Raw genomic sequence first — 27,952 nt, forward strand, 5'->3', positions numbered from 1 at the left:
GCCAACACTTTCAAGATGGCTGAATTCAAGATGGCCGAATTTTTGTTTGGCTCATAACTTCTGACCAGTCGGATGGATTTCTCCCAGATTTGGTGTGTTAATGCTCTAGGGTAGGTTCATGAACTTATTCGAGTTTGGAGGCCAACACTTTCAAGATGGCTGAATTCAAGATGGCCGAATTTTTGTTTGGCTCATAACTTCTGACCAGTCGGATGGATTTGTCCCAGATTTGGTGTGTTAATGCTCTAGGGTAGGTTCATGAACTGATTTGAGTTTGGAGGTCAACAGTTTCAAAATGGCGGAATTTTTATTTGGCCCTTAACCTCTGACTAGTTGGATTGATTTGCCCGGTACTACCTTATTTTAACAGTTCACCATTTCAGTGAATCTACCATATTAGGTACAGTGTAACAATATTTAATACCATGTAATACTAGTGTAATACCAGTGTAACAATATGCAATACCATATAATACCACTTACACAAAAATACATGATGTAGTACAAAATTGGTACATGGTGTTACACTGGTATTACATGGTATTAAATATTGTTACAATGGTTATTACACTGTACCTAATGTGGTATATTCACTGTAAAAGTGAACCATTTGCCCCATTTTTTGCTTCATTTTCACAATAGTCATTTGGTTTTAAGCCTATGCACGTCATTGATCTATGTATAGATATTAAATATATTTCTTTAATATTTTGTATTTATCATATACGTTTATGAAAAGCTGGACGGGAGTGGTAGGAATGATGGGGGACTGGAAGCGTTGCGTTTCGGGGATATACCTTAAGCAGTCGAAGGCGACTGCACAGGCAGTCTAGTTTAATAGATTACTTTGGTAATTTTGTGTCTTGAAAATAGTGTGCTTTTACAGTGAAACGACTAGGCTAATTTGCTTATATCTTGTTGAGTTGAAAACAGTCTGAGTTAAATATTTTTGTGGAAAAGTTGTTACACAGTAATTAAAAATTGAACAACATTACACAAGGAACCTCACTACATGCCAGCAGTGAAAATGGCCCAATAGGCTCACGACTTCATGAATATCATGTACGCACCTTTGGCCCCGCCTCCTGCCAGGTCCAGGTCCAGGTATTGGCCAATGAGCTCCTGCGGAACACCCCAGGCCTTGGGGATCAGGTGGGCGGGGAGACGTGGGGGCGGGGCCTGGTCCGGCCCCTCCTCTTTCACACCGACCAATGGCAGGTAGTGGTTGTGGGCCGAGCTACTCCAGGCCAGGCAGATGGGCTTGTTCAACAGCCCTGGGCCCTGAAACAGATGAATAGAATAGAGAAGACATTTATGCAGTATGTTCAACACCCCCTGAAACAGATGGAATAGAATAGAGAAGACATTTATGCAGTATGTTCAACACCCCTGGGCCCTGAAACAGATGGAATAGATAAATAAGACATGTATGCAGTTCAACCATAGAGATTCCAGTATCTAGAGTATTCATAACCATGTTAACTTCCGGGAATCGGTTGCTCCGAAAAAAAATGACGGCTATGGTGAAAATCGCCGGGAATCGCTCGAAATAAATAGAGATGAATGAGTGACATTTACTCAATTTCCACGTAAATTACAAAGAAATATATTTCTGAAACAACGGGAATCTCTTCAGTGACTGTGGTTTATACCAAATCAAGCATGTTTCTGTTGTGAAGTTTGCTACAGAATTTTAAATTGATTTTAGAATAGTACCATGATAAGTGAATGGGAAGTTGCAAAAGTGGGCGGAGTCTTCACCCGTTTGTATAGAAGTCAATGGGAGAGAGCTAAACTACAACCCCTACAGACCGATTCCCATAAAACACGATTACGAATCCTCTAGGGCTGGGATGATTAATCAACTAATTGTGACTAATTGACCATAAAAATTAGTCGATAAGAATTTTCATAGTCGACTAATCGTTTCATTTAATTAAATGCGTTTTTACTTACTTTACTAATGCTTCATTAGTTTATTGAAACCTAAAATTGCCCAGCACGTATGAATTGGACATTGTATCTCAGAGTAAATAAGCTACCATCACGATTTAAAGATCATTGCGAGCTCAGGGACCTAATTCTAACGGTTTCTTTCTTTTTTTCCCCAATTTCCTTGAAGATTAAAGTGCTAGAGTACTTGAAAAATTAATGGTTTGACTAATCGACTATTCGAAAAAAATAGATGATAGATTAATCGAGAGAAAAATAATCGTTTAGAATCCTCTAGATACTGTAATTGCCCCTGCTCTAGACACTGGAATCTCTAGATACAATTGGTTTAAATGGGAGAAAAGATAACAAATCGCCAACTGAAGGGACTGTTGGTGAGCGGCCATTTTAGGCCATTTGTAGTTCAAGGGGCCGTTATCAGGCTTATGATGAGGTCAAGGGGGCGTTGGGAGGCTTATGATGAGGTCAAGGGGGTGTTGGGAGGCTTATGATGAGGTCAAGGGGGTGTTGGGAGGCTTATGATGAGGTCAAGGGGGCGTTGGGAGGCTTATGATGAGGTCAGGGGGGCGTTGGGAGGCTTATGATGAGGTCAAGGGGGCGTTGGGAGGCTTATGATGAGGTCAAGGGGGCGTTGGGAGGCTTATGATGAGGTCAAGGGGGTGTTGGGAGGCTTATGATGAGGTCAAGGGGGCGTTGGCAGCCATGAGGCCTATGATGAGGTCAAGGGGGCGTTGGGAGGCTTATGATACGGGGGCGTTGGGAGGCTTATGATGTGGTCAAGGGGGTGTTGGGAGGCTTATGATGAGGTCAAGGGGGTGTTGGGAGGCTAATGATGAGGTCAAGGGGGTGTCTGTTAAAAAACAAACAAAAGCAGAGCAGCAGCAGTTCTCGGGCGCTACCATTTTTGCAGTTCAATAGCCATGTCTTGTGATGGCTTTCAATAGGAGAGAAGACTACAACTAGAAAGGTTTAAAAAGTCCTTTATTGGACCAAAGATTCAAATTTTTACAAAGCCGTCAGAACATCATAATTTTTTAAGTAAAGCAAAGAAAAAACAAAACCAAAAACAAAACCAAACCAGTTCTCTCCTTACAGCCTCAACACCAACCTCTCCTCCTCATTCACCTCATACAGTCCTCCCAATCCCCAAATTCCTCAAAAAAAAAGAATCTACATCATTCACAAATTTGTAATATGCGAACTCCACCTTGACCCTACACCCCACCATCCCCTTTAAAACTTCCACGGGGTCTGTTGTCCCCTCCCCAAGATTTTTTTTTTTCGGGTTCGCCATATGGCCAACTTGGCTGAGTATTGAGGAGGCACACTTACCTTTTCACCTTAACCCTGTAAGCAGGACCAGTGACAAAATTGTGAGAAAGGCAGCTGCAAACACCTTACACTACAACTAGAAAGACAGACAGACAGACAAACAGAAAGACTTACTCCTCCTCCACCTCCGCTCCGGGACTTGTCGGTGGCGCCGCGTGATCTGCAGTTCTCGGGCGCTACCAGGCCTGGCAGGAAGGTGGCGCTGTAGTCCCCGGAGCTCCTCATGCCACTCAGGGAGTCCAGCAGCAGGATGGGGCGACGCAACACGTTAGCCAACCCGAACACATGCACGTTACGCAGACCTATATAGATGACAACACGTTAGCCAACACATGCACGTTACGCAGACCTACAAGATGGAGAGATATAGATGACAAACATTAGATAGATAGATAGATAGATAGATAGATAGATAGATAGATAGATAGATAGATAGATAGATGGATGGATGGATGGATGGATGGATGGATGGATGGATGGATGGATGGATGGAGAGAGAGAGAGAGAGAGAGAGAGAGAGATAGATAGATAGATAGATAGATAGATAGATAGATAGATAGATAGACAGACAGACAGACAGACAGACAGACAGACAGACAGCTAGCTAGCTTACCTAGCGGTACACCTTCCGGTGGTGTGAACTCTGGGTCACATTCGTTGATGATGTCCTCCCACTCGTTAGCCGCTATGAAGTCGCTAAACAGCGCTCGGTACCTAAGTACATAGACACCAAATTAACATCAAACTGCAAGTATTCATTATGACTGGTATAACTAAAATACAGTAAGTTTTGCAGCTGAAATGTCTACTTCTGGAAATTCAAGCAATTTCCCCTCGTACATATTAGTTCATTATTTAATACATATTCATGAAAAGTAGACAGCACAGTTCCAGTGAGCAGCACAGCTGGCCACCATCCTACAAAGTGCACCTTCATGTGGACCAAAACGTGAACCGACAGCAAAATGACTCTGTTCTGGTCTTGTTCACATTCTGACTGGTTTACAAAAGGATACCACAACTCTTTCTGGACTTCTTTAATGATGTGTCAGTCCTCTTTTCGACCACACCGGTCCTCTAGAGCAGTGGTTCTCAACCTTTTTTTTTCTTGAAGTACCCCCTAAACTTTGGGTCTCAACCAGGGGTACGTGTACCACTAGGTGTACGCGAGCACACTGCTGGGGGTACTTGGAAAAATGCTTTTATTATAACAAATGTATGGAACAGTCACATCAGGACAGATAAAGCAATATAGAAAATGAATTAGGGGGTACTTGCGCCACAACTAAGAAGCTTAGGGGGTACGCAAGACATAAAAAGGTTGGGAAACGCTGCTCTAGAGCAGTGGTTCTTAACCTTTTTTCTTGAAGTACCCCCTAAACTTTGTCGAAGACAAGCAGCGCATCCGCAACCTAACCTTCTACACGTTTATACACACTAAAACATTGAGACATTAGACATTGAGCCTTTATGACTTTAAATTGTGACCAAAACATGATTTAATTTGGTTTTGATTTGGGCTAATTATAATGTTTGCAAGCAGAATTTTAGTCACCCACCCCATGTTTAGACCCACTGCTCGAGAGCAATCCTCAAGTGATTACCTCTCGTCACAATGGTAACTTGTCAGGACTCATAAGTAGGGGTGTAACGATATCGAAACGAACAATGGTAACTTAACTTGTCAGGACTCATAAGTGAATCGTATTGAGACCACTTCTAAGGGGCTTGAGGTTCTCGCAGAATGTGTATAAAATGTATATATATCTAAATTGTTTTTATTGAGATTCATACACATATCATATTAGCAGGGTCAAACAACAAGCACAGAAAATTTTGTCTCGTAACAATTCACCATTCAAGTTGATCCACAAATGTGAGATAACTAACACCATCTTAAAAACGAACACTCTCGCTCTGTCTCTCTTTCCCGCTTGCTTGCTCGCGCACGCACGCACACGCGCACACACACACACACACACACACACACACACACACACACACACACACACACACACACACACACTTGAGTATGTGTATAGTGTATATAATCTATGTACGTACCTTGGTCCGCAGAATTGTGGTAATATATTTATATAGTATTATATATCTATAAAGTGTAAATAATGTATGTACATACCTTGGCAGGAACTCTACAAAGTGGCGCTTGAGGTTTTCTCGGAGCGCGTGCCAGAAGAGTTCTCGGCCGACCAGGGCGCGCGAGATGGCGTGCACTAAGCAGTGGCCATCCCCTGCAATCAAATCAATCAAATCCATCAACCAATCAAAAAGTCTTCATAAAACATATCAATGACAAATAATCAATCAATCAATCAATCAATCAATCAATCAATCAATCAATCAATCAATCAATCAATCGTCCAACTTCGCAATCAATACGCTTCATAAAGCACAATGATACCAAAGTCTGTCTGTGCCTCCACTTGCCAACCATCTTGCTATTTCTCAACTGCACATGAGCAACATTTTCTTGAGAGATGATTGGATCAATGACAGTGCAGCTGCAGATCAGTAGGCATATCAGATCACCCTGTTCATTTCCAGTGATATACAAAAAATGTTATTTCAATTTCCAGGATTTCTCTGCATCACCAACGGCCTCCAGGAGCATCAAGATTGTTAAGAAATAATGACGGGTACAATATTTTAGTCACAGTTCATGATTTCCATCATTTAAATATAAGAAAATACAAGAAGTAGCCCTCGGTAGACCTCGGTAGCCCTCAAACCCAGAAAGGGTTGGATAACCCTGCACTAAGCTATTTTTGCAGTTCAATAGCTACAGTACGCCTTATTAGTGATGCACGACGTGAAAACATTTGGCCGATACCGATATCCGATATCGATATTGCGGTTTTGACCGATAACCGATATTACCTGATACCGATGTTTTTTTTTCGTTTTTTTTAAAAAGAGATAACATTTAATACAGACTGACAATGATGCAAACAAACTGAATTTTTCAATGTCCTCTTATTTCCAAAAACACCTTTTAAATTCCTGCGATAAAATTAGATAAAAAATAGAGACAAACTAGAAGACAAACAATGAAGGTCATCGTCAAGTCCAATCTTTTAGAACCGTAACATATAAAAAAAACATCAGCGTTAACATCGGCCCGGTCTAACCCATCGGACCGAAGTCCGATGTGTTGAGAAATGTCAAATATCGTCCGATACCGATACATCTGGCCGATACATCGTGCATCTCTACGCCTTATAATAGATCTCAATGGGAGAAAAGATAACACGCCATTTAGGCTACCTGAGGAGGCCATTTTGTGCGGTTCAAATAGACGTGTCCTACACAATAATGGGTTTCCATGACCTGACCTGACCCTGACCTCTCCCTACAACTCCATCCATGGCTGAAGTGCCCTTGAGCAAGGCACTTAACCCCACATTGCTCCAGGGACTGTAACCAGTGCTTAATTTGTAAATCACAAGGTACAGGAACGCAAAACACATATGACATCACAACGATGTGGTTAGAGAGTTGGTCTGTCAATCTAGGGGTTGCAGGTTCTAATTCCCCCTGACCTCTCCCTACATCTCCATCCATGGCTGAAGTGCCCTTGAGCAAGGTACCTAACCCCACATTGCTCCAGGGACTGTAACCAACACCCTGAAAAATAATAGTTGTAAGCCGCTTTGAATAAATGAAAACTTCAGCTAAGTGCAGTATAATGTAGTGTAATGTAATGTGATGTAGTGTAATGTGATGTAATGTAATGTAATGCAGTGTAATGTAATGTAGTGTAATGTTTCAACGGAAGAAAAGACTACAAACAGACTTGCCTTGGACGAAGAGGGGCACGAGGCGGTCCTTGCCGTGGTTGGCGGCGCGGATCTCCTCCAGGGTGTCTCGCAGGTACGCCAGGCTCCCCGAGCGGTCCAGGCCGTAGCCGGGGGTGGACAGGTGCTCCGTGGAGATGAGGAAGGCCCGGTCAGCCAGCAGCGCACAGTCAAACGTGTCACCGGCGCCACCTGTCTCTGTGGACAGGAAAAAAAACAAGATACGATACGATCACGCCAAGGATGTAGCCAGCACTCTAATTTAACACCAGCCAACCAGCCACATGCTGGTGAAATTTCTAGTATGTAGCTAAGCTAGTGAAAGTCAGTGGATCACTGTAGCATGTAGCACTTTCACCAGTTTAGCGACATGCTCCCTCTTTTAACTTGTCTTAAAGCAAGACAACGGCTTACATGAATGAACCAAATGCTGGTGAAATACCTATTTAGAAAATAACAACTTTAACCCATTAGTGAGTGTGCGTTTGGCTGGTAAGATTAACATCTACAAAGTACTAGCCATTTGGCTGGAGATGAAAAAGGTTAATTTAGAGCAGTGATTCTCAAAGTGTGGTCCGGGGACCACTGGTGGTCCGCGACCGTGCTCAGGTGGTCCGCGAGAGTATTCTACTTTTCCAAGACGAGCTAGCAGTTGGCTGAATTAGTAACATAATTACAAAGCTAAACATAGCTGAAGTATTATTATTTTCACCACAATAAGGCAGGCTTGTAATGTGAATAAAAAGTGAGCGATCTGCATCAACATTAGTGTTAAATAAGCACCCCTCAGCTGCCAATTCAGTTGAAAGGTGGTCCCTGAACATTTTTACGGGGGACAAAATGGTCCTCGGCCTGAAAAAGTTTGAGAAACACTGGTGTAGAGCCCTAGATGTAGCAATATGTAGCTCAACCAACGACTCCCAATTCGGCAGAATTCAATTATGCTAGGTGGTGCTACCCGTCTCTGTGGACAAGAAAAACAAGATACGATACGATCACGCAATACACTCAACCAACGACTCCCAATTCGGCAGAATTCAATTATGCTAGGTGGTGCTACCCGTCTCTGTGGAAAAGAAAAACAAGATACGATACGATCACGCAATACACTCAACCAACGACTCCCAATTCGGCAGAATTCAATTATGCTAGGTGGTGCTACCCGTCTCTGTGGAAAAGAAAAACAAGATACGATACGATCACGCAATACACTCAACCAACGACTCCCAATTCGGTGGAATTCAATTGTGCTAGGTGCATACAGCCATCCCTAATTTAATGGGAAACTCCCTAATTTAGACTCATTTCCCGATTACTCCCCGATTTGACATTTCTTCCCAGAAATATCCCGGATTTTTTACATTATCAAAAACCACCGTCGGTCCAGTAGCCTAATTATAGGCCTACCCACGGCCCTGTCCGACGAGCCACACCCCCTCTTAAAGAGAGAGAGGCTCAATTCGAAACAGGGAAGGCAGCTGTCCTTCCAGTGAGCTAACTGGACATCGAGTCATGAAGTGTGGATCGAAACGAAAAATTGCTTTATTTCCTCCCTCGGCAGTTGACTGCATTTGTGGGCGTAACGGGGATATTTGAGGTCCAAAAACAAACATGGCTACTACCCAAGCTACTACCTTATCATACTCTTTATTCTGACACTTATGTAGATATTGAAAATCGAATGGATAAATCAACATTGTAGTATCTAAATAGTAGTGGTGGGCCGTTATCGGCGTTAACGTGCTGCGATAATGTGAGACTCTTGTCGCGCGATAAAGAAAATATCGCACGTTAATCTATTCTCAAAATATAGGTTTGGCATTTGGGTATGCACGTCACCATAGCGTTTAATTGACAGACGTGTTCAGACTGCGCTCCAGTCGCTTCTCCTCTCCACCTGTTGCTTCAGCAGACCTACCAAACATGAAGTGTTTGCATGCTGAAAACATTAATCCCTCTGCCGTGGTAGGTGTTGTTTGAGGGCTTTTTCATAAGTGATAGACTAAAGAGACGTTTAATAAAGGTGCTCCGATTGCTCGGCTGCCGATCATGACCGGCCGATAATGGCCAAAAATAGCCTGATCGGTGATCGGAAAAACATGCCGATCAAAAAACCGATCGAGAGATATTAAATTCCTCACGCAACCATTTGCCTTTACACCTGGCGCTGCATGTAGGCGCTGGCTCTGCACAGCTGCAACTGCACCAAAAGAAGGCATCTTTGCTTGTCTATAACTTTTCGCCATTCCCCCCTTCATTTCCACCATTCATAACCATATCTGCATCAACAATGATCTGATTTTCCGATCCATGCGCCGTTTACCTGACAATGTAATTTGCGATTGAGTACTCGCCAGTGAGCCATGTTACGTTATAACCTGTGTAGTTGCCTTGGTCAGCACGCGACAACTTAACGTTGTCAGCACAAACATGTCAATTATTGTTTTCAAAGTTGTAATTGGCAGTCAGTCGATTAGTTTGATAGTCGCTGAAACACCAAACGGCGACAGATGTGGTTAAAACTTGAGAGAGATTCAGAACGGTAGTGGAGCACTGCAACTGTTGAAGGTGACAGAGAGGGGAGGGGCTCTCCTCACGAGGCTGCTCATTTAAAGCGACAGGTTGTTTTTTTTCTCGTATGTGGAAGACTATTTGATGTAATGTTTCAGTTTCAATTCAATCTTAAATAGTTTAGTTATTCTATGCAATAACTTATACATTGATTAATACTGTAGACTGTATTACCAACACTAGTCTGAAAGATAATAATAATAATAATAATAATAATAATAATAATAATAATAATAATAATAATAATAATAATAATAATAGCCTAATAATAGACATGTGCAAATTAAGATTGATTGGTTTATGGGCAGAAATGGTATTCAATAAGGATAATTAATAGGCTATTAAAAAAATAGGAAATCATTTTTGTGATCGGCAATGATCGGTAATCGGCAGATAAAGATTTTTGGTGATCGGTATCGGTGATCGGACCCAAAAAATGGTGATCGGAGCACCTCTAGTTTGAGGTGAAGCATAGAGAGACATTATTGTGTGTGAGTAGGCTACCAGCCCGACATAGCCTACATTTCCTCACGCATTGCATGGAACACATAGGCCTATAGCCTAAACAACTTCCAGAAATCTTGCCTGTGCCATAATTGCAAAACATTCCGTGTGATATGCATTTTGAAGATTGTCAAACTGAAACTGTCAATATCTACTCTTAAATGTTTGTGCTACAATTTGCGAGTCAGTGAGATATTCTCATGTCAAACGGTAATAATCCTCGCGGTTGTCGCGCTTGATTTTTTTTTGCAAACTAAATTCATTTCGAGTTGTAACTCCTCTGGCGTTCTGACTCTGAAAACAATTGTCAGGTTTAGGCCAAATCGCTGTGTGCCAGTGCTGTAGGTTCTAGATATCCAGTAGCCTGGCTCTGCTGAGGGCTGCTGTGCCTACTGCGCGCAGAGCTCCTCCCTCTCTTAAAGGAGCCGCTGCTCTTTTTAACAGTCAGTGGCAGATTCTCTCTCTCTCTCTCTCTCTCTCTCTCTCTCTCTCTCTCTCTCTCTCTCTCTCTCTCGCTCTCTCTCCATTAGAAATGTTGAATTGTTGAGGTAATTTTGTTTAAATAGCCTAAATGTTTGATAGATTTATCTGTATTTGCCTCTACAATGTATAGCGCTGAATTTTGAAATTTCAGCATCTTATAACTGTAAATGCTTCCTAATATATTGGACACACTTTACACATATTGCAGTGATTTTTTTCATCACCAAGTATCAACATAACCATTTTTTGAAGATGAGATGCATTTTGGAAAAAAAAGATGAGCTCTGGTCTAATGCGCCATCTGTCTTAAGAAACCCCAAGGTTTTTTTCGGCATTATTTTGCTAGCGTGCCTATTCTGAATGAGCCATTTTGATATAGATTAATCTAGATAATTACAGTGAGATTAATCTAGATTAAAAAAATTAATCTATGCCCACCCCTACTAAATAGCCTATTTTACGATTCCGCCGTCTGACGATCATTCACCGTTCAAATAGCATAAGCGCTAACATGATGAACGTAACTCCCGCCATAGAATCGCCGTAACATCAAATGCGCAAGGCAGCGCACTCGTTAGTGCCGTTCGTAACGGCTGCCTCATCAGCTAACTTCATCTAACTGATCAGTGACCTGTTTATGTAGGAGGAGAGTCACTGTCTCCCGTTTCGAATTGAGCCAGAGACAGAGGGTCATCAAGCTTATCAAGCTACCTGCCAGAAGATTGTATGCCAGATGCCACCAAGAATTGAAGTTCCTTGAAAATACAAGCTGTCACCCTCGAGCTCTGTAGCGCTTGTGCGCCCACTCTTTTCCTCAGAAACCGTCAGTTCATGCAACGCATAAAACAGCCTCGGAACAGCGAATCATGCGATTAACCTAATCACAACCTGTACCAGCACAAAGTTTTGCACGAACAGACAACTTGTGCGACAAAAAAACAAGAAGAAACTCATTGCGCTCATTTCATTGCTTTGTTTTCATTGTATTGTTTCTCCACGCTGTAGGGACGTGAGGGATTTTAGACAGCAACTGTCTTTGCACGTGCGCTGTTGTGAAAAGCAGAGTAGAACGCACCGTCCGATCCATCTAGTCATCCCGTTGACTGTCAGAATTTGGCTAGGTGCCACCCGTAACTAGCTAGCTAATCAGCTACGAGTACGCTAGGTGCCACCCGTCTCCAGAGCTGGACTGGGGGAGAAATAAGGCCCAGGCACTTTTGACTTAAAGGGGCCCCTAATAATTAGTGGTGAAGAACTGACCCACCGGTGGGCCCCTCACCCTCGTGGGCCCCTATTTTAGAAATGTAGATTTATTTTTTCCAGATGGCCAGACCAGCCCTACCCGTCTCTGTGGACAAGACAACAAATAAGTAACAACGACATACTTTTTTTGACCAGCAGATGGCAGCAGAAGAAATGGACACTGTGATAAGCTATGGACGAATACTTATATTTTGAGACCTCGATTAATATGAAGAACTCTGAAAAACAAAATTTGTGCAAAGGGTTAAGAGGGCGTTCCAGTCATCAAGTGCCCACATGGTTAATTTGAGGCCTAGAGAAAGGGGTACCGTAGAGTCATTTAGTCCCAAAGCTGTTTTTGAGTCTCTCCTACTATTCTGTCATTTAAAGTTTTCTCATTTAAAGAGCGCCCCTAAAACCTTTGGAATACACTGTACAGTTCCCAAAATATGATGGAAGATTAATTACAACTCCCAAAGCAGTGCTGGCCTAAAGTATTGGCACCCCTTCAGTTCTGTCAGATAATACTCAATTTCTTCCAGAAAATGATTGCAATCACAAATGCTTTGTTATTAATATCTTCATTTGTTTGTCTTGCAATGAAAAAACACAAAAAAAGAATGAAAAAAAGTCAAATGAATGACCATTTTACACAAAACTCAAAAATGGGCCGGACAGAAGTATTGACACCCTCAGCCTTATACTTGGTAGCACAACCTTTAGACAAAATAACTGCTAACAACCACTTCTGATAACTATCAATGAGTTTCCTACAATGCTCCAATGGAATTTTCGCCCATCCCTGAGGTGATTTGAAGGGTGCGTTCTCCACATTGCCGTTTTGAGATCTCTCCATAGGTTTTCTATGGGATTCAGGGGTGGACTCCTACATTATGCTGCAAAATTTGTTGATAGTCTTCAGACTTCATAATTCCATGCACACGGTCAAGCAGTCCAGTGCCAGAGGCAGCAAAGCAACCTCAAAACATCGGGGAAACTCTGCCATATTCGACTTTAGGGACATATGTGAAATCCAGAGCACATGCCAAACAGGATGACTGGCGATTTAGCTTGCTCCATTTTGAGAGCTACTTCAAGGGCGTGACCTAAGTGCCCCATTCACAGGATTGAAAAGTGGGCGTGGCACCCAACTTTGAAGGAGATGAAACATTGCCAATGTGCAAGGCATAATGAAATTACTCTCTCTCTCTCTCTCTCTCTCTCTCTCTCTCTCTCTCTCTCTCTCTCTCTCTCTCTCTCTCTCTCTCTCTCTCTCTCTCTCTCTCTCTCTCTCTCTCTCTCTCTCTCTCCACACCAAATAAATATAAATTACCCCAAGACAGTTGTGGTCACTGGTCGGTCTCGCTGTCTCTCTCTCGCTCTCTCGTTTAAGGGCATTTTTCACACCTAGTCCTCTTAAAGTTCACAAACCGAACTCAGTTCTCTCTTTAAGTGAACCAAAAAGTGAACCGACGGCAAAAGGAGTCAGCTCTGTTTTTGTTGTGAGTGTGTGTATCACAAAAAGAACCGTCTACTCTTCCTGGTCCCATTAGGCTTTTACGATGCGTCAGTCCTGTTTCCTGCTCCTCTAGCGCCCTCCTTAAAGGGACACTGTGCAGGAAAAGGTCAAAAAAGGTACTGCAACTATGCTGCTCATTGAAACTGGGTTGGTTATCGCCAATTTTTTGGAAATTCAAAGTGGCGGACCACGGAGAAGATCCCCCTTTTCATGTATGAAAAGTGCAATTTTTCCAGTCATAATGAATACTTAGAATTTGATGGTGGTGGTAAGTATTCATGAAAAAGGTAACATTAGTGAATGGGCTGCATGAAATCTGGAAATAAACAACTAAAAATCTCACACAGAGTCCCTAGTTTAAGTGATTATGCCTAGTCAACAGTGTAACTTGTCAGAACTCATAAGAGAACCGTACCAAGACCATGTCAATGAAGGTCTCAGTATGGTTCACTTCCAAGGGGTCTGGGTACAGTTTGAAGCGTTCACATATGCACAGAAAATGCTGAGTCACAGATCTGAGTTCACTTAAAGGGGCGTTCCATGTCAATTCACACGCCTTCCCCACATGACCCTCTGCGATTTATCTCACATACAGGTGCCTTTTGATGTCAATTGAAAGAATACCAAGTATTAGCACCCTAAACGTCTAACGGTTGCGGAGATAAAGTCCTCCAAAGTTGGGGTGTCATGCCCAACTTTCAAGTCTGTGAATTGGATACACAATTCACAAGCAGATTTTGACACCTCTGGTTTTAGTTTCAAGGAAGATACAGGCCTAAAAATCACCATGGCCCCTCAATATGACCCTGTCTACCAGATGATGTACTTACAAATTGCATGCCTTGATTATTTTTGACTATATTAAGCCTTAAAAATTTAATTTGTGAAAACCGTGATAAAGTGTCTTGCCATTTTGGGGTTTCAGATCTTGAAAACTATGTATGCTTTGGGAGTTATAATTGATATTCCATCATATTTGGGAACTGTACAGTGTATTCAAAAAAAATTAGGGCACTCGGACTTTTGATGATGGAATAGGAGGGACTCAAAAACAGCTTTTGGACAAAATGACCTTATGGTACCCTATACTTCAGGCCTCAAATTAACCATGTGGGCACTTGATGACTGGAACGCCCTTTTAACCCCATGTACAGTAGCACTGTATCAAACATTCAAGCTTGGAAGAACTTTGTTAAGTGTCATGTTCACAGGCAGCAGAGATAAAGGCCTTAATGAGCCTTCTCTCTCTCGCTTCCATCACTCCATTATTCTCTTTATTATTCTCATTATTCATCTTTCCACTAGTGGATTGGACCTGCACTACCTCACAATAACACACACACACACACAAACACACATACACACACACACACGGTACTGTACCATGGGACTGCACCTTACCTGGCTGCACTACATCAGTCCTGGAACATAAGGCAATACAACATGCTGCACACAATGTCTACTGTCTACTTGCTACTGTCACTGTTATTGTAATGTCTACATTATTTTATCTTTATCCTATCTTCTGTTTACATGTTCAATGTTAAATGTTGAATGTTAAATGTTCATTTGTACTGTATTTATCATTGACCACTTATTGTTACCAGTCTATCACTGTTACCTGTCCTGTCCTGCACTTTATGTCAGTCTGTAAAATGTCAGTCTTGTGTGTCTACGTCCTGGCATGGTAAAGAGAGAAAACGTAATTTCATTTTCCTTGAATGACTTGTGCCTATGAAGAAAGTGACAATAAAAGCTGACTTGACTTGACTTCTCACCTCTGTTCATCTCGCTGAGTAGTTTGGCCCTCCCTGTCCTCTTGTCCATTCCATAGCGCGTCAGGATGGGCGCCAGCAGTTTGCAGTGATAATTCGACAGCCCTCCGACTTTGACGCACTGCTCCGCGTTGCCTACGCCGACGCCCTTCTTGACGCCCGCGGCCGTAGACGCAGCAGCAGCAGACGCGCCGGGTGACGCAGACGCGGTGACGCCCAGCAACGCGTGTCGCAGCAAGTTGTGCAGCAGCACCGCATGCGAGTCCACGGCGTCCGCGCTGGACGTCACCTCTTCGACGCGCAGAAGCGCGCTCGCGTCGTTCCGCTGGCCGCACTCGGTGCACTCGACGCCCGCGTTGACGCCCGCGGGGAAGAACAGACGCGCCTGGCATGCGGGCTCAGGGCATGAACCGCACAGCAACACCAAGCGTTTAGTGGTGGGATCCTTCTTGCGTTCTCCGGGCGGGCCCGACATTGCGTTGTGTAAAGCGAGTGTGTTTGCGTGTGTTTTGAAAACTCACTGAGGCATTACAATCATTGCTGTTTTTAAACAGTTCTCTTGTGTGTCTTGGCCGCTGAAATCGCAGCGTTACCTGTCAACCAGACAGCTAGCGCGTTGTTTGTTTGTCTCCTTGTTTCTCCTGTTTGTGAGTTTCTGCGTCTCTCTCCCCCAGTTTAAGGATCAGTAAAACGTGTTAGCATTCTGTTAACAGTGCAGCTAGTTGCCACAAAGGTTCTACTCGCGTAGCTTCTCAAACGTCTTCTGTCTTTCTGTTGTTTTGCAGCTGCAGTCGAGACAGCACCTACACAACACGGAAGCGGTGGTTTGTTTTTTTCCTGAAAAGACGTGACGCGATGACGTCACTCACTACAACGTGACCGCGCACCCGCTGTGTTCGTCGCTTGGTTGTTGTAGTTTCTTAGCGGTGCCAAAACACTCGCTTTGTGCGCAAGAAGAACTCCAACCCGCGATTACACGAGCCATGGCAACAAGCTGAAGTTCCTGACGCATGGTTGCGACGTCACCGTAGCATACCGGAAGACTAGGGCTGTTGTGTTTTCCAATGTCAATGCTGCAACTTACTTGCGCAGTTATACATGAGCGCTCCAACAGGGACATTACAGAATTAGTACTGCCCCCCCCATCTAATATTACAAATATTTGTGACCAAAATAAGAAAAAAAGACACATAACTTGCAAATTAATATGACCTAAAATAAAATACAACAATTTTCATAGAACAGTGGTTCCTATAGAGGAGTAAAATGCAGAGTAGAAACCCTTAAAATGAGTTTTTAATCGGCTTCCTGGTGGCAAACTTTAAATCAGTTTTAAAATGTAATTAACAAATTATATGTTTTATTTTTTACTTTATTTATCATTAGATGTATCTAATGTATCTGTTAAAACTAATTCTTACCATTGAAACGCAAATAGAGAGTCTATGGCTGGGAAAATTAGGCCTATTGTCCTGTCAGGGTTTTCACAGTGGTTTACAGAACATTTTGAATTTTGGAGCACATTTGAGATGGCTACCAGCTGGTGAATCTTTTTCAATAGGCCTTCTGGTCTGTAAACCACGGTGAAAACCCTGACAGGACAATAGGCCTAATTTTCCCAGCCACAGACTCTCTATGTGCATTTCAATCATTATTTTCAGCACTTTCCTTTGGATATTGCAAGGTGGACAACTTAATTTTCATTTGTTTTAGTTCAGTCAACCTTTCTAAACATGTATGTAAGGAAATAGGACAGAATAGTGCTGAAAGTAATTAATCCTTCATGAATATCACCTTATAGTACAATGTAATAATGCATTAAAACAAGTCATTTTGGAAAATGGCGGCCATATTAAATTCTGAGCAAAAATTGACGTGGCCCCATGTTTTAATTTCTTCCAATAGTCCTTCTGGTCAGTAATCCACAGAGAAAAGTGCGGTAGGACGAAAGGCCTAATTTTCCCAGCTGATGACCTGTCTAAAATGCTTTCAAACTTTACTACTCCTTGTAGAAGTTTTTGTGAATAGGCCTAGGCGTTGCAGGAATTTTTGCCCATTCTACCTACCGAGAAAAAAGAAGAAAATGTTCAAGGTGACAGTGCTCAGTCTTGACCTCTGAGAAAAGAAACCAGACACTTTATTATTTTTTATGTTCTGGAACGGGAACACATATTTAAAAATAATACATTTACATCTCTTACTGTTCTGTGTAATATTCTGTATACTGTATGTTTACTAGAGATGCACTGGATCCTGATTTTTAGGATCCTGCCGGATACCGGATCCAGTGCTTTAGATCCTGCCGGATCCGGAACAGGATACCGGATCCTAGGAAAGGGTTGAAACACATAGCCAACTCGCACACGAAGACCCTTTTTATTACGTTGACGCAAACTATTTTTAAGACTCATTGCCTTACTGCCACACTGCCTTAAACGGCCGCTTCCAAAGGGCTTTCACTCGATTGGGGTTGTGAGAGACTGACTGAAAAGCCTAGAATACGTAAAAAGTAGAGATGCCCCAGATCCTGATTTTTAGGTAACTGCCGGATACCGGATCCACTGCTTAAGATCCTGCCGGATCCGGATCGCCTGAAAAACCCTATTATCCTGCCGGATCCGGAACCGGATCTTGGATCCTGTACATCTCTAATGTTTACAATCACTACAATTTAGGTTTGAACATTTCAGAGTTTCCAAGCCTTTGTCTAGTGTAGGGCAGGAGACTGTCCTTGTGAGTAATGTGTTTATTGTATTGATTTTAAAAATGTTATTTAATTAGAGCCCGAGCACCGAAGGTGCATAGGACCGTATTGTTTTTTTCCCCTAATATTTCTTCTTCGTATTATTATTATTGTTATTATTATTATCATTATTTGGGTTTCTTTTTTCATGTTCCTCTTCACGTAGGCTACGGGCCATTTTGAGGTGGTTGGCATGAATCAAATGCGGGTTCGATTTCGCATGAGTGCCACCTCAATAAAAGAGATGCCAGCTGGAGGAGAGCAGGCCGCTGAGATACAATTCTTGACCTCGAACTTGAACCACTTCTTGAACCAATTCTTGAACCACTGAACTACTGGACCAGACCGTGTGGCTTGGAGCATTGTCCTGCTGATAAAAACAGTCTTCAGAGTTCAGGGGAACTCTGTCCGAACAGGAGTAGCCGAATCCACCTAAACAGTAGGTAGGCCTACACACAACACAGTCATTTTAGTAGCAACCGCAATCAATGGTAGCAACTCATGAACTCAAATAATTGGAAAGATGATTATTGCAAAGGTGGTTTTTGAAGTCCGGTTTGGGTTGTGGCCATGGGGCCGAGTCGGCATGGGCCCTTGGGGCCTCTGACACTTATTTGGCCCCCTTGGGCCCCCCACCATCAGACCTGACTTGGCCTATAGGACTATAGCAGTTCATTGTACTCTGTATTGGCTGGCACATGTAGCACCTTGGAAGGATTATTGTTGCGAAGGTGATTTTGAAGGCCAGTGTGGGTTGTGGCCGCGAGGCCAAGTTGGCCTGTCCCCTTGGGGCCCCCCTGGCCCCCTGAGCCTTGGCCCGGTAGGCCCGTGCATGAATCCACCCCTGGCTGCGTACATGAACTGCACAACACTGTGTGAGATATTTAGTTGTTTATTTCCAGAATTCATGCTGCCCATTCACTAATGTTACATTTTTCATGAATACTTACCACCACCATCAAATTCTAAGTATTCATTATGACTGGAAAAATTGCACTTTTCATACATGAAAAGGAGGATCTTTTCCATTGTTCCGCCTTTTTGAATTTCCAGATTTTTTGTGTGTGCGGGGGTCGGAATTGTGTCGGAAGCGGTAGCCTGATTATCATCGGCTTTCAAATCTCTTCTAGACTTGGTCTGACTAAGAGCTTAACAATTTCCCAAATGGCCTCCCTTGGTTTGCTAATGATTGTTTGCTTCCCAACAAAGTGGGAGGATTTCCCATATTTGCGGGAACTCAGAAAGTACTTGAATTGACTCTTGACCTGGGCCTCGTTTCCCGATAACGATGGTTCTTAGCCTTACGTGTGTCGTTAACCAGTGATCCTACTGTAACCGGTGGTTATCCTGAACCTTTATTCTGACGGGGTAACGACACTCCCCTTTCCTTCAGGTGTGTAGCATAAATCATTGCGGTGGTAGCTAGCTAGCAAAGACGCTGTGTTTTTGATGCTGTCGAGTGTAGCGTGGGCACACCGCTCTCTCTGTCCCTCCGTTTGTGGTTGAGCCACCGTACAGGAAAGGCGGCTGGCGTGGGGTCGGCTGCTGTTCTGGGATGGTGTGTCGAGCTGGGCAAACTCAAGTGTCGTGGTGGCGTGTCTCCACTGTGTCCTTTGGGGTTGACTGCTTGCGTGCCGCTTCGAGAGAACCAGAGGAGGAGATGGTGCCTTCGACTACACTGATGCAGTGTCACTAGAGAAGGGGGGCATCACTGTTCTTTTCCCAACCTTTTGTTTTGTTTTGTCCTATTGTGTGAGTGATTCATCCTGTGCAACCTTTTCACTTTGACGTCCGAGACGAAGGGGCTTGTGTAAGTTTCACTCTAACATCCGAGACGAAGGGGCTCGTGTAAGTTTCTACTTAGTAACCGCCAAGACGGAGTTTGTGTATATGATTAGGGTATGAACACTGAAGTATTACTGGGAGACGTATCTTAAATCCCAGACTCCTTTTGGAACCTATACTTGCTGTAGGGGGAGACCAAAGACGTGTGTCTAACAGGCTTGTGTGTGTGTGTGGTGGCCATTACCAATTTTGCCCTTTTGGCAGTTTGTTTTCTTTTGTATAATTTGATTTACTAACTTTGTTTGCCGTGCAATTTTTGTTATTTGGTCTACCCCTCGTGCAATTAGCACTTTTGCATAACTAGCACATTTGCACAATTTTGGATCTTGAGATGACGTGCCTATAAATACTGTAAACGTTCATATTCTGATTTTTATATTTGACGGAGCCCGTGAGGCATATTTTGATATACAGAGACTCATTACGATAAGAAAGAAGAGATTCATTACGAAAAGAAAGAAAATAAAAAGAACTCTGAATTGTATGACAGTTGTATCTCTTGTTATTCACTAACCTGTTGCGGGGAAAGTCAAATCAAGTGTTTGATGGTTGGGTTCTCTCACCCTAACAAATGAGAGTGGCGTAGTCACTAAACATCTTAAAAACATCTAAAAATCTTAAAAATATTACGGTAAAGAGATAACGCAGGCCACACTACGAATGTTCTTAGATTTCCTACGACTGTTTCCCAAAGACACTCGTACATGAACGCGCGTGCACAGCCTCTAAGATCATTCGTAGCGTCGCTCATAAGGATCGCTGTCCACATATGTGGTGCTGAAGTGTCCTCGGAGTGAACTGTGCCGTCATGCTACTAAACCATTTACAAAATGTAAGACGTGTGTCAGTATCAAAAGTTATTTTCTATAAGGGTGGGACTACATTTGTAGCAGTCGACAGGAGTTATTGTTGGCAAATGAAATAAAATGCACACACACAATGAAATCATGCAAAACCATGAGCTACGCCGTTAAACCAGACAAAGCGCGTGCAGTTGGCTACCGTGCTTAATATTGTAACGAGTCTGGGGTTACCTGTGTTCTGTATGTCATATTCTATTGATTCTGTTCTAGGGTTTTGTGTGTGCGAGGCACTGTTGGAGTTCCAATAAGGGGAGCGGGAAGTTCTGTGTTTACTGCGAGACCGAACCAGCTGTGCTACAGTTGTGTTAACACATTGAGTACCGACGACGTAATAATGCGTCTTTCACGCCCATGCGTTGTATACCAAAACGCAAAAATACGTTTTTGCATTTAAATATCATATTTTGAATCTACACCCTTCAATGGACAATATATGTGATTTTGGTAGCTCTGTGATGGACATAAATGACAACATTTGCAGTCCAAAGTTGTTTGATTGTTATGATGTTTGAGTGTTATGATTTGGATATTTTAATTTAACTTACCAAGATGTCTGGATGCCAACCCATGTCGCCTATCGCGCTGCCTGCATTGATTTCCCTAGTACGGTCACTGTAGCATGTGTTGTCTCTGACTTCACGCAATAGGTAAACACCATTGTATAGTGCCTGGAGTATCTTGAACTTTCTGGACTTGCTAGACCTTTACCAGATCCTTGGATCCAAATGGCACCCGATATGTGATTGCAGTAATGCGCTCCGATTTGGACGTTTGATCGCCAAAAAGATAAGTTTCTGTGTCTTCCTGTATGTGAGAAGCCAGAAGCTAGCATGGCTACATATCATGATTCCCTGATTGTCGCTCCCAACGCAGGACGCTCCCCTGTCGGCTCGCTCCCACTAGCCAGACTATCGATCCGGGTGGGACTACACGTCCGGGAGTGATAGAAACACCTGGGACTACACGTCCGGGAGCGATCTCAGTTGGGAGTGTCCATCTGCCACCGCATATGATTCGGATCGGATGGGCTAGGCTACATCTAAGCATCATATCATTTGGATTTGTTGTCAATGTTGGGCTATTATTTCGGGAGTCATCGGGAGCTATTTTAGCAAATGTCTCACCCTCTGCATGTGTGCAAAGAGTTTGTGTTCAGTCCACGTGAAAAACGGGGATTTCAAAGGGCATCGATTGCTGGTGTCGTAGTGTGACAGAGCAGGAGGTGTGCTGCCGTATTCGTGAATCGTGCTATGTTGTTGTTTCCCTAGTAGCCCACGATCGGCAGCGTGTATTGTGTCTGACTTCACGCAATAGGTAAACACAGAGACCGTATATCGTGCCAGGAGTATCTTGAACTTTCTGGGCTTGCTACCTAGACCTTTACCAGCTCCTTGGATCAAAATGGCACCCGAATTGTAATTGGAGTAATGCGCTCCGATTTAGAAGTTTGATCGCCAACCAGATAAGTTTATTTGATTATTCACCCCTATGTTGAACTGTCTTCCTGTATGTGAAAAGCCAGAAGCTAGCATAGATGGTACATATGGATCGGATGGGCTACATCTAAGCATCATATCATTGGGATTTGTTGTCAATGTTGGGCTATTATTTCGGGAGTCATCGGGAACTATTTTAGCAAATGTCCGACCTTCTGCATGTGTGCAAAGAGCTTGTGTTCAGTCTGTGTGAGAAACGTGGATTTCGAAGGGCATTGATTGCCGGTGTCGTAGTGGTTTAGAGCAGGAGGCGTGTCTTGACGTGCAGGAAGATGTGTGTCAGAGCTAACCTTGCACCAAATTGTGATTAAAACCAACTCATCCCCTTTCAAACTCGTCACATTCTGAAGAAGCGCACCCTTCACAAAAACCTCAATATCTCCGATTGTAGCTGAATTCCATGGATACCCACTTCGGTTTAGCGTGGGTTTACTCGGCAATAAAAGCTCGTAGAGACACACAGTTTTCACCTACTAAGAGGGCAGCGTCTCCACTTTCGAACGAGTCATAACATATTTCAGTGGCCCTATCACATAATAAGCTGTGAGTCTACAAAAAACGTCAAAAAAGGGCTTAGAACGCTGGTATTCTACGGCATAATTCCGTGAGCACCGCCGGTATTCAATGTGTTAAGCTGTGTACTTGTTCCGTTATTTTATGTGGCGTGGCTGTGGCCAACAACAGTTTCCATTAAACGTGACTCTACTGTCAACACTGTGTTCTCTCTGGCTACCCAAATCGCTATAATATTTAAGAAGACAAGCCTAGTAGTTCCAAATTGGAATGCACATTTGGGGAGCGGCGCGCAAAGTACCGCGCCCTCAAGGCTTTAACTGTGAGGAACATTTTGAACGGCAGTCTGCTGTTATTAAAACAAAAAATCTTCACGAATCCCCATCGCTGCCTTTTTAATGTCATAGTTTACCCTTAGCCTACAACTATCGTGTCTTTTCTGCGTCGCCTTCCCTTTCTTAGGGTACTTGAAAATGAAAGAGGGCGCAACGACTCGCTGACCGTTTTTCCTTTTTTTAAATGTTTCGGTAGTGGCCTTCCGACATCACCACTCTGGTGTGGATGCCTTGTTCTTGTTCACGAAGCACCCACACAAATTATGATTGATCACAGTTTAATAATGCCCTGATTTATCAAACACAGCTGAACTATTTTACTGCCTGTAAAATATTTTCCAAACACATTGCTTTTATTTTATACACTTACACAATTAATGTTCTTATTCTTATTTTCGTTACAGTGTCAACTGTGGTGCCATGATATTTACACTCCCGTCTTAAAACATCAACTTGAAGCGCAAGTTTCCTCTTTTCCTGTGGGTGTCTCCACTGTGCCATGCCACTCGCGACTTAAAACATCAATCTTATGCGCAAGTTTCTTCTTTTCCCTTCATATCCTGTGGGTGTCTCCACTGTGCCATGCCGTTACGATCAATCTTAGCGCGTTAAGACTACTCCAGATCCCTGTGGATTTCTCTTAGAGTTACGTGTCAACCTGCGATGGTTCTTTGCTAAGTTGGCTTTGGGAAACGCTCCGTGAGCTCTACGATGGTGTTACGTGTGAACTTAAGTAGCACGTAGCGTTAAGTAAGGGTTAATGTTCGGCGAGAAGGTCGCTACCGTGGAATAGCAGCACGACAGAGAGAATCTTTAGACCCCGACGCGGAGCGGATAATAACCCACTTATTATATGGATATACTTAAATTATTCACACATGGCTTGGACATTTCTTTAGGCCTATTCAATGTTAACTCATTGGCTGCCTTCGACGTCGCTATGACGTCTTTTCGAATAGTGACGCCCCCTGCCTTCGACGTCGTTCGCCGATAATTGCCTTTTTTTACAGCCAGGCCTCGAGGACGGTCTGACCTATCTTCTGTATAGATATATTTCAAGCCTCTAGGCATTTTCTAACTGTTCCTCTAGGTGGCAGAAGTGTCCTTCGGAACAGTCAAGGCAGGGCTTTAGTTCAGAACAAGAGGACATGTCAAGACAAAAACACCCCGTTTTTACTATTATAATATAATCTCAAAAGTAGCATAGCAAAATCATTTTTGAAAGTGAAGCACCTGTGACAGTAGTCTACCTTCTTGCCCTCTGATTTTAACACAGGTAGGCTACTGATTTTTAGTGTCAGAGCCTGACAAAAAAAAACCTTCCTCTCATGACCAAAATACAACCAACCCCCTGTTGCTATCTAGCTAGAAGGCATTGTACCTAGCTTGCCCAAAATACACCATGACATGATCTGTGTGGCAACCTTTCATTTTGGATAATGTGATCAGCCTACACAACCTCAGGATGATGCTTACAAAATATCATCTAACAGGAGAATGCACGGTGATGTGTCACCTCAGTTGGGAATGTTTGGCTATAAAGTTTGCTACGCTAGCTAGCTAGCACGAAATCGCTAACAACTTACAACTAAGCCTAAATAAAGGAGCCTTGGTAAGTCAACTATTTTTACTCATTCTACAGTTATTTTTTATGGATCTGTATAGTATGATCAGCTTACTGTATCATCAAAAAAGACAGGGGGGGTTGCAGATTCTTGGAACAGAGTAGCCTTTGTGTCTGGTCAGATGCTTTCAGCTCACATGAGAAAGCATTGCACTTAGCCTCAGACCAGCTAGCCTTCACCACTCCAATCGGCTTGTGAAATGTTGGATATGTGATCAGTACTTTATCAAAAGAAAATTCATTGAACAATATATGACAAGATCACTATAGCAGAACCATGATGACAGTAATCATCAATCTGCAAATTGTCCGCTCTGCCAAAGAAGCTGCAGTAAGCTACGCTAAGCGGAGCTGCCTGCCTACCTGCCTCCCTCCCCCACAAGACACAACACGGTACTATGGAGGAAATAAACCAGCTGTGATTCGTTCTCCAACGAGGGGAGAGAGAGAGCACAATCAGAGGGAGAGGGAGGGAGTTCCCGGAGTAAGGGGCACCTGCTGTCATGATCCATTCTGCGCGCCAGCAACTAAACCAAAACACCCTTGTTTTCGAGTCCACCCCCGTTATATTTCAGTATATTAGGTTGAAAAGGTCATACAAACGATCTTTTGTTCAGGCTACAGATGACAGAAGACTCTGTAATAGCATCTGATAGGTTTGGAGTTGTTAGGACGATGCCATTATGGGCAAAAACGTTTGCAGTTATAGTTCTACTTCAAATGGCGTTTTCTCAGCTTTTTGGCTAGAAAGCAGCATTTTGGCGAATTCCACTTAATTTCAACAGATAATTATGAAAGAACGGAAAGGGGTAGAGAGACACCGTTTTTTTCCTATGAGCGTCTAATCTGTGTTTTGATGGGTATGGTGTTGACATAGACACAGAACTCAATTTTCTGTGAGCCTCCAAAAAACGCCCAAAATGCTGAAAAATCTCTGGCACTCCGAGGTACTCTTTTATGAAAATGGCTGGCAGCCAATGAGTTAAGTCTATTATAGTTTTTAATGTCAAAACTAAAAGATTGTTGCTGCGCAAAACAAAGCAGTGCCGTTGTGGAACACCGCTAGGCAACAGCTAGGTAGCCAGGACAACAGGTGTTGTCTATCACAGCAGCTGATTAGAGTCTTGTTGAAAAGTCGCTTTAGCAGTGAAAAGTCTTGTTGCCATTGACAGCGGTCTGTTATAGACCAACCCGTCCGTTATCGAAAAATAACAGACGTGCGAACGTTGGGGAGCCCCGTTGAAATGAATGGAGCATTCGACCGATGACGTCACATCATATAATAAGTAGTAAGGCCCTTTCAGAAACGAGGCCCTGGGTGCATCCCAATATGTGTCCTTGCCTCCTCCACTTGTGCTTGTCTCCTCGTCCCGCCTCCTGGCCCCTCCTCCGTGGAGAAAACTATAAAGTTTCCCAGCTGTCAGCCTCGCCACAACAACTTTTGAGGGACTGTTTTTCATTCACCATCCCAATTGCAAATGAGAAAAAGACTTTACAATTGAGCTTTTGCAAGATATTGAAATATAATGCTGTTGTCAGTGATGTCATCATGACGAGAAGCAAGTGGAGGAGGCAAGTGGAGGAGGCAAGGTCACATATTGGGATGCACCCCCTGACTGGTAGCAACGCTGAAGCTGTTGCGTCACTAGGAGGGCACGGCCTGGCTAGCTCAGCAGTGCTGTCGGAGCCGGTGTGCTGAGGTCCTAAGGGTTTCAATGTCAGCAGCCATTATTTTGAAGAGCACCTCCGTGATTTTTAATGTCTAGGAACCCACTAACTCAATTCCAGTGAGAAACGCCCTCAACTCCAAATTGCGAACGGGTCTACAGGGCTGGTCCAGGACTAAATAGAGAACAGGTGAACAGGAGGGTCAGGGGCACACCTGATGATCTCATGTACTTTTTCATCCATACTGTAATCGAGGCCTCATGTGTGTTTCCATACTGTAATCGAGGCCTCATGTGTGTTTCCATACTGTAATCGAGGCCTGTGCAGCAATTTGGCCGTATCTGGACTTTCTGCTGCCATCTGGTGGTCATGAAAAGTAACAACACTGTGAACTGAAACTACTTTAATTTTTTAATTTTTAACACTTTTTGTAATTTTTACGTGTTGTAAAGTGTTGTTACGTCTTTGGAACAAATATGCCAGCACATTCGCTTGAGCGTATAGCTTACAACACTGACACTGGATGTCATCATCACATAAGTCATTTCTACAAACTGTAAGTATATGACCTTTATGCTTTATTTACAATTTCCAACTCGCTATTATTTAAATAAAAAGAGGAGAACTGTAACTTTTTACAGTTTAAGCATTATTCTTGTTGGTGTTGCTGTTTCACAACCCAAGGTGAATTTCCCATATACTGTATATACAGTGCTGTGTATTTCTCAATTGGTTTTGTACATTTCTCGAATCTCTCTCGCAATTTGCGAAACATAATATTCATTCTCAAAACAGCTTTAACAAATGGCAAAACACCATGGATGACCTGAAAAACCAAGTCTCTTGCTCAAAACCCAAGTTTTTGTGTCAATGAACGTATCAGCGCCAGCAGAATGGTTAGTCATTGTGTCATAGTGTGGTCCGTGTATGGACAAGCTATTCAAATCAATTTCTCATGTTGTCAATTGAATAGTACACTCTTGAGGATCTTTTCTGAAGCAAAATGTTGTTTAGATTGGATGGAAAATGTTGTAAATTCGACTTTATATTACATTGATCAGATAAGATTGTCCTAGATATACATTTAGACTATGACTATTTATTGACAGGTTTTCTCATTGCAAAATAGTAAAAATAGCAAACTCTGGTCGAGGTGTCAAAATGCGCCCTCTACCATCCCTTTTTACTTGTCTTGCAAGCCCATGTGAAAAGAAATCTAGAACTGTAAAGCAAAATAAATTTGAAACAATACACTGATAGTGTATAAAATGCACTTACTTTCTTGTGAAATTTTAGGGAAATATTGTAATTTTGCGTGGAGCGTAATTATAAAGGGCACATGAGGCATAGAGTAATATAATGCAGTACAGTGCCTATTGTTGTATTGCATACCTGTTTTCTCTATCCCTTCTATTGCCTTTGATTAGAGAGAGTCAATATTTACCTGTGAGCAATTTACCAATTCAGATCACATTTATAGATAAAAATCCAATGGAAATTATACAGTGCTTATCACATTATGACAGCTTGGTAAGTCATTTTGCATGTCAAGACTTAAACTATGATATAGGGCCTAAATGTTTTGGGGTTTAAGAGAGTTTTGTGCATTCAGTGACAATGCTTTTTGAGTGATATGACAAAAGCAATTGATAATGTACGAAAAAGCTGAGA

At 42.8% G+C, this 27,952-nt stretch overlaps 1 protein-coding gene across 1 annotated transcript in view; it reads right to left on the reverse strand.

Moving 5' to 3' along the window:
- vcpip1 (valosin containing protein (p97)/p47 complex interacting protein 1) overlaps positions 1–16,011 on the reverse strand; it is a 62,280-nt gene extending 46,269 nt beyond the window's left edge. Inside the window, exons 1-6 of the mRNA XM_063219826.1 lie at positions 15,198–16,011; positions 7,104–7,298; positions 5,426–5,537; positions 3,899–3,999; positions 3,400–3,587; positions 1,071–1,281 (exon numbers count right to left, since the gene is read on the reverse strand). Coding sequence (XP_063075896.1) covers positions 1,071–1,281; positions 3,400–3,587; positions 3,899–3,999; positions 5,426–5,537; positions 7,104–7,298; positions 15,198–15,669 — 1,279 coding nt within the window. The 5' untranslated portion in view covers positions 15,670–16,011. The remainder of the gene's footprint in view (positions 1–1,070; positions 1,282–3,399; positions 3,588–3,898; positions 4,000–5,425; positions 5,538–7,103; positions 7,299–15,197) is intronic.
- Positions 16,012–27,952: the final 11,941 nt, after the last annotated feature.

Source organism: Engraulis encrasicolus, chromosome 16 (genome assembly GCF_034702125.1).
Source record: "Engraulis encrasicolus isolate BLACKSEA-1 chromosome 16, IST_EnEncr_1.0, whole genome shotgun sequence".
In the NCBI taxonomy this organism is placed as follows: Eukaryota; Metazoa; Chordata; class Actinopteri; order Clupeiformes; family Engraulidae; genus Engraulis; species Engraulis encrasicolus.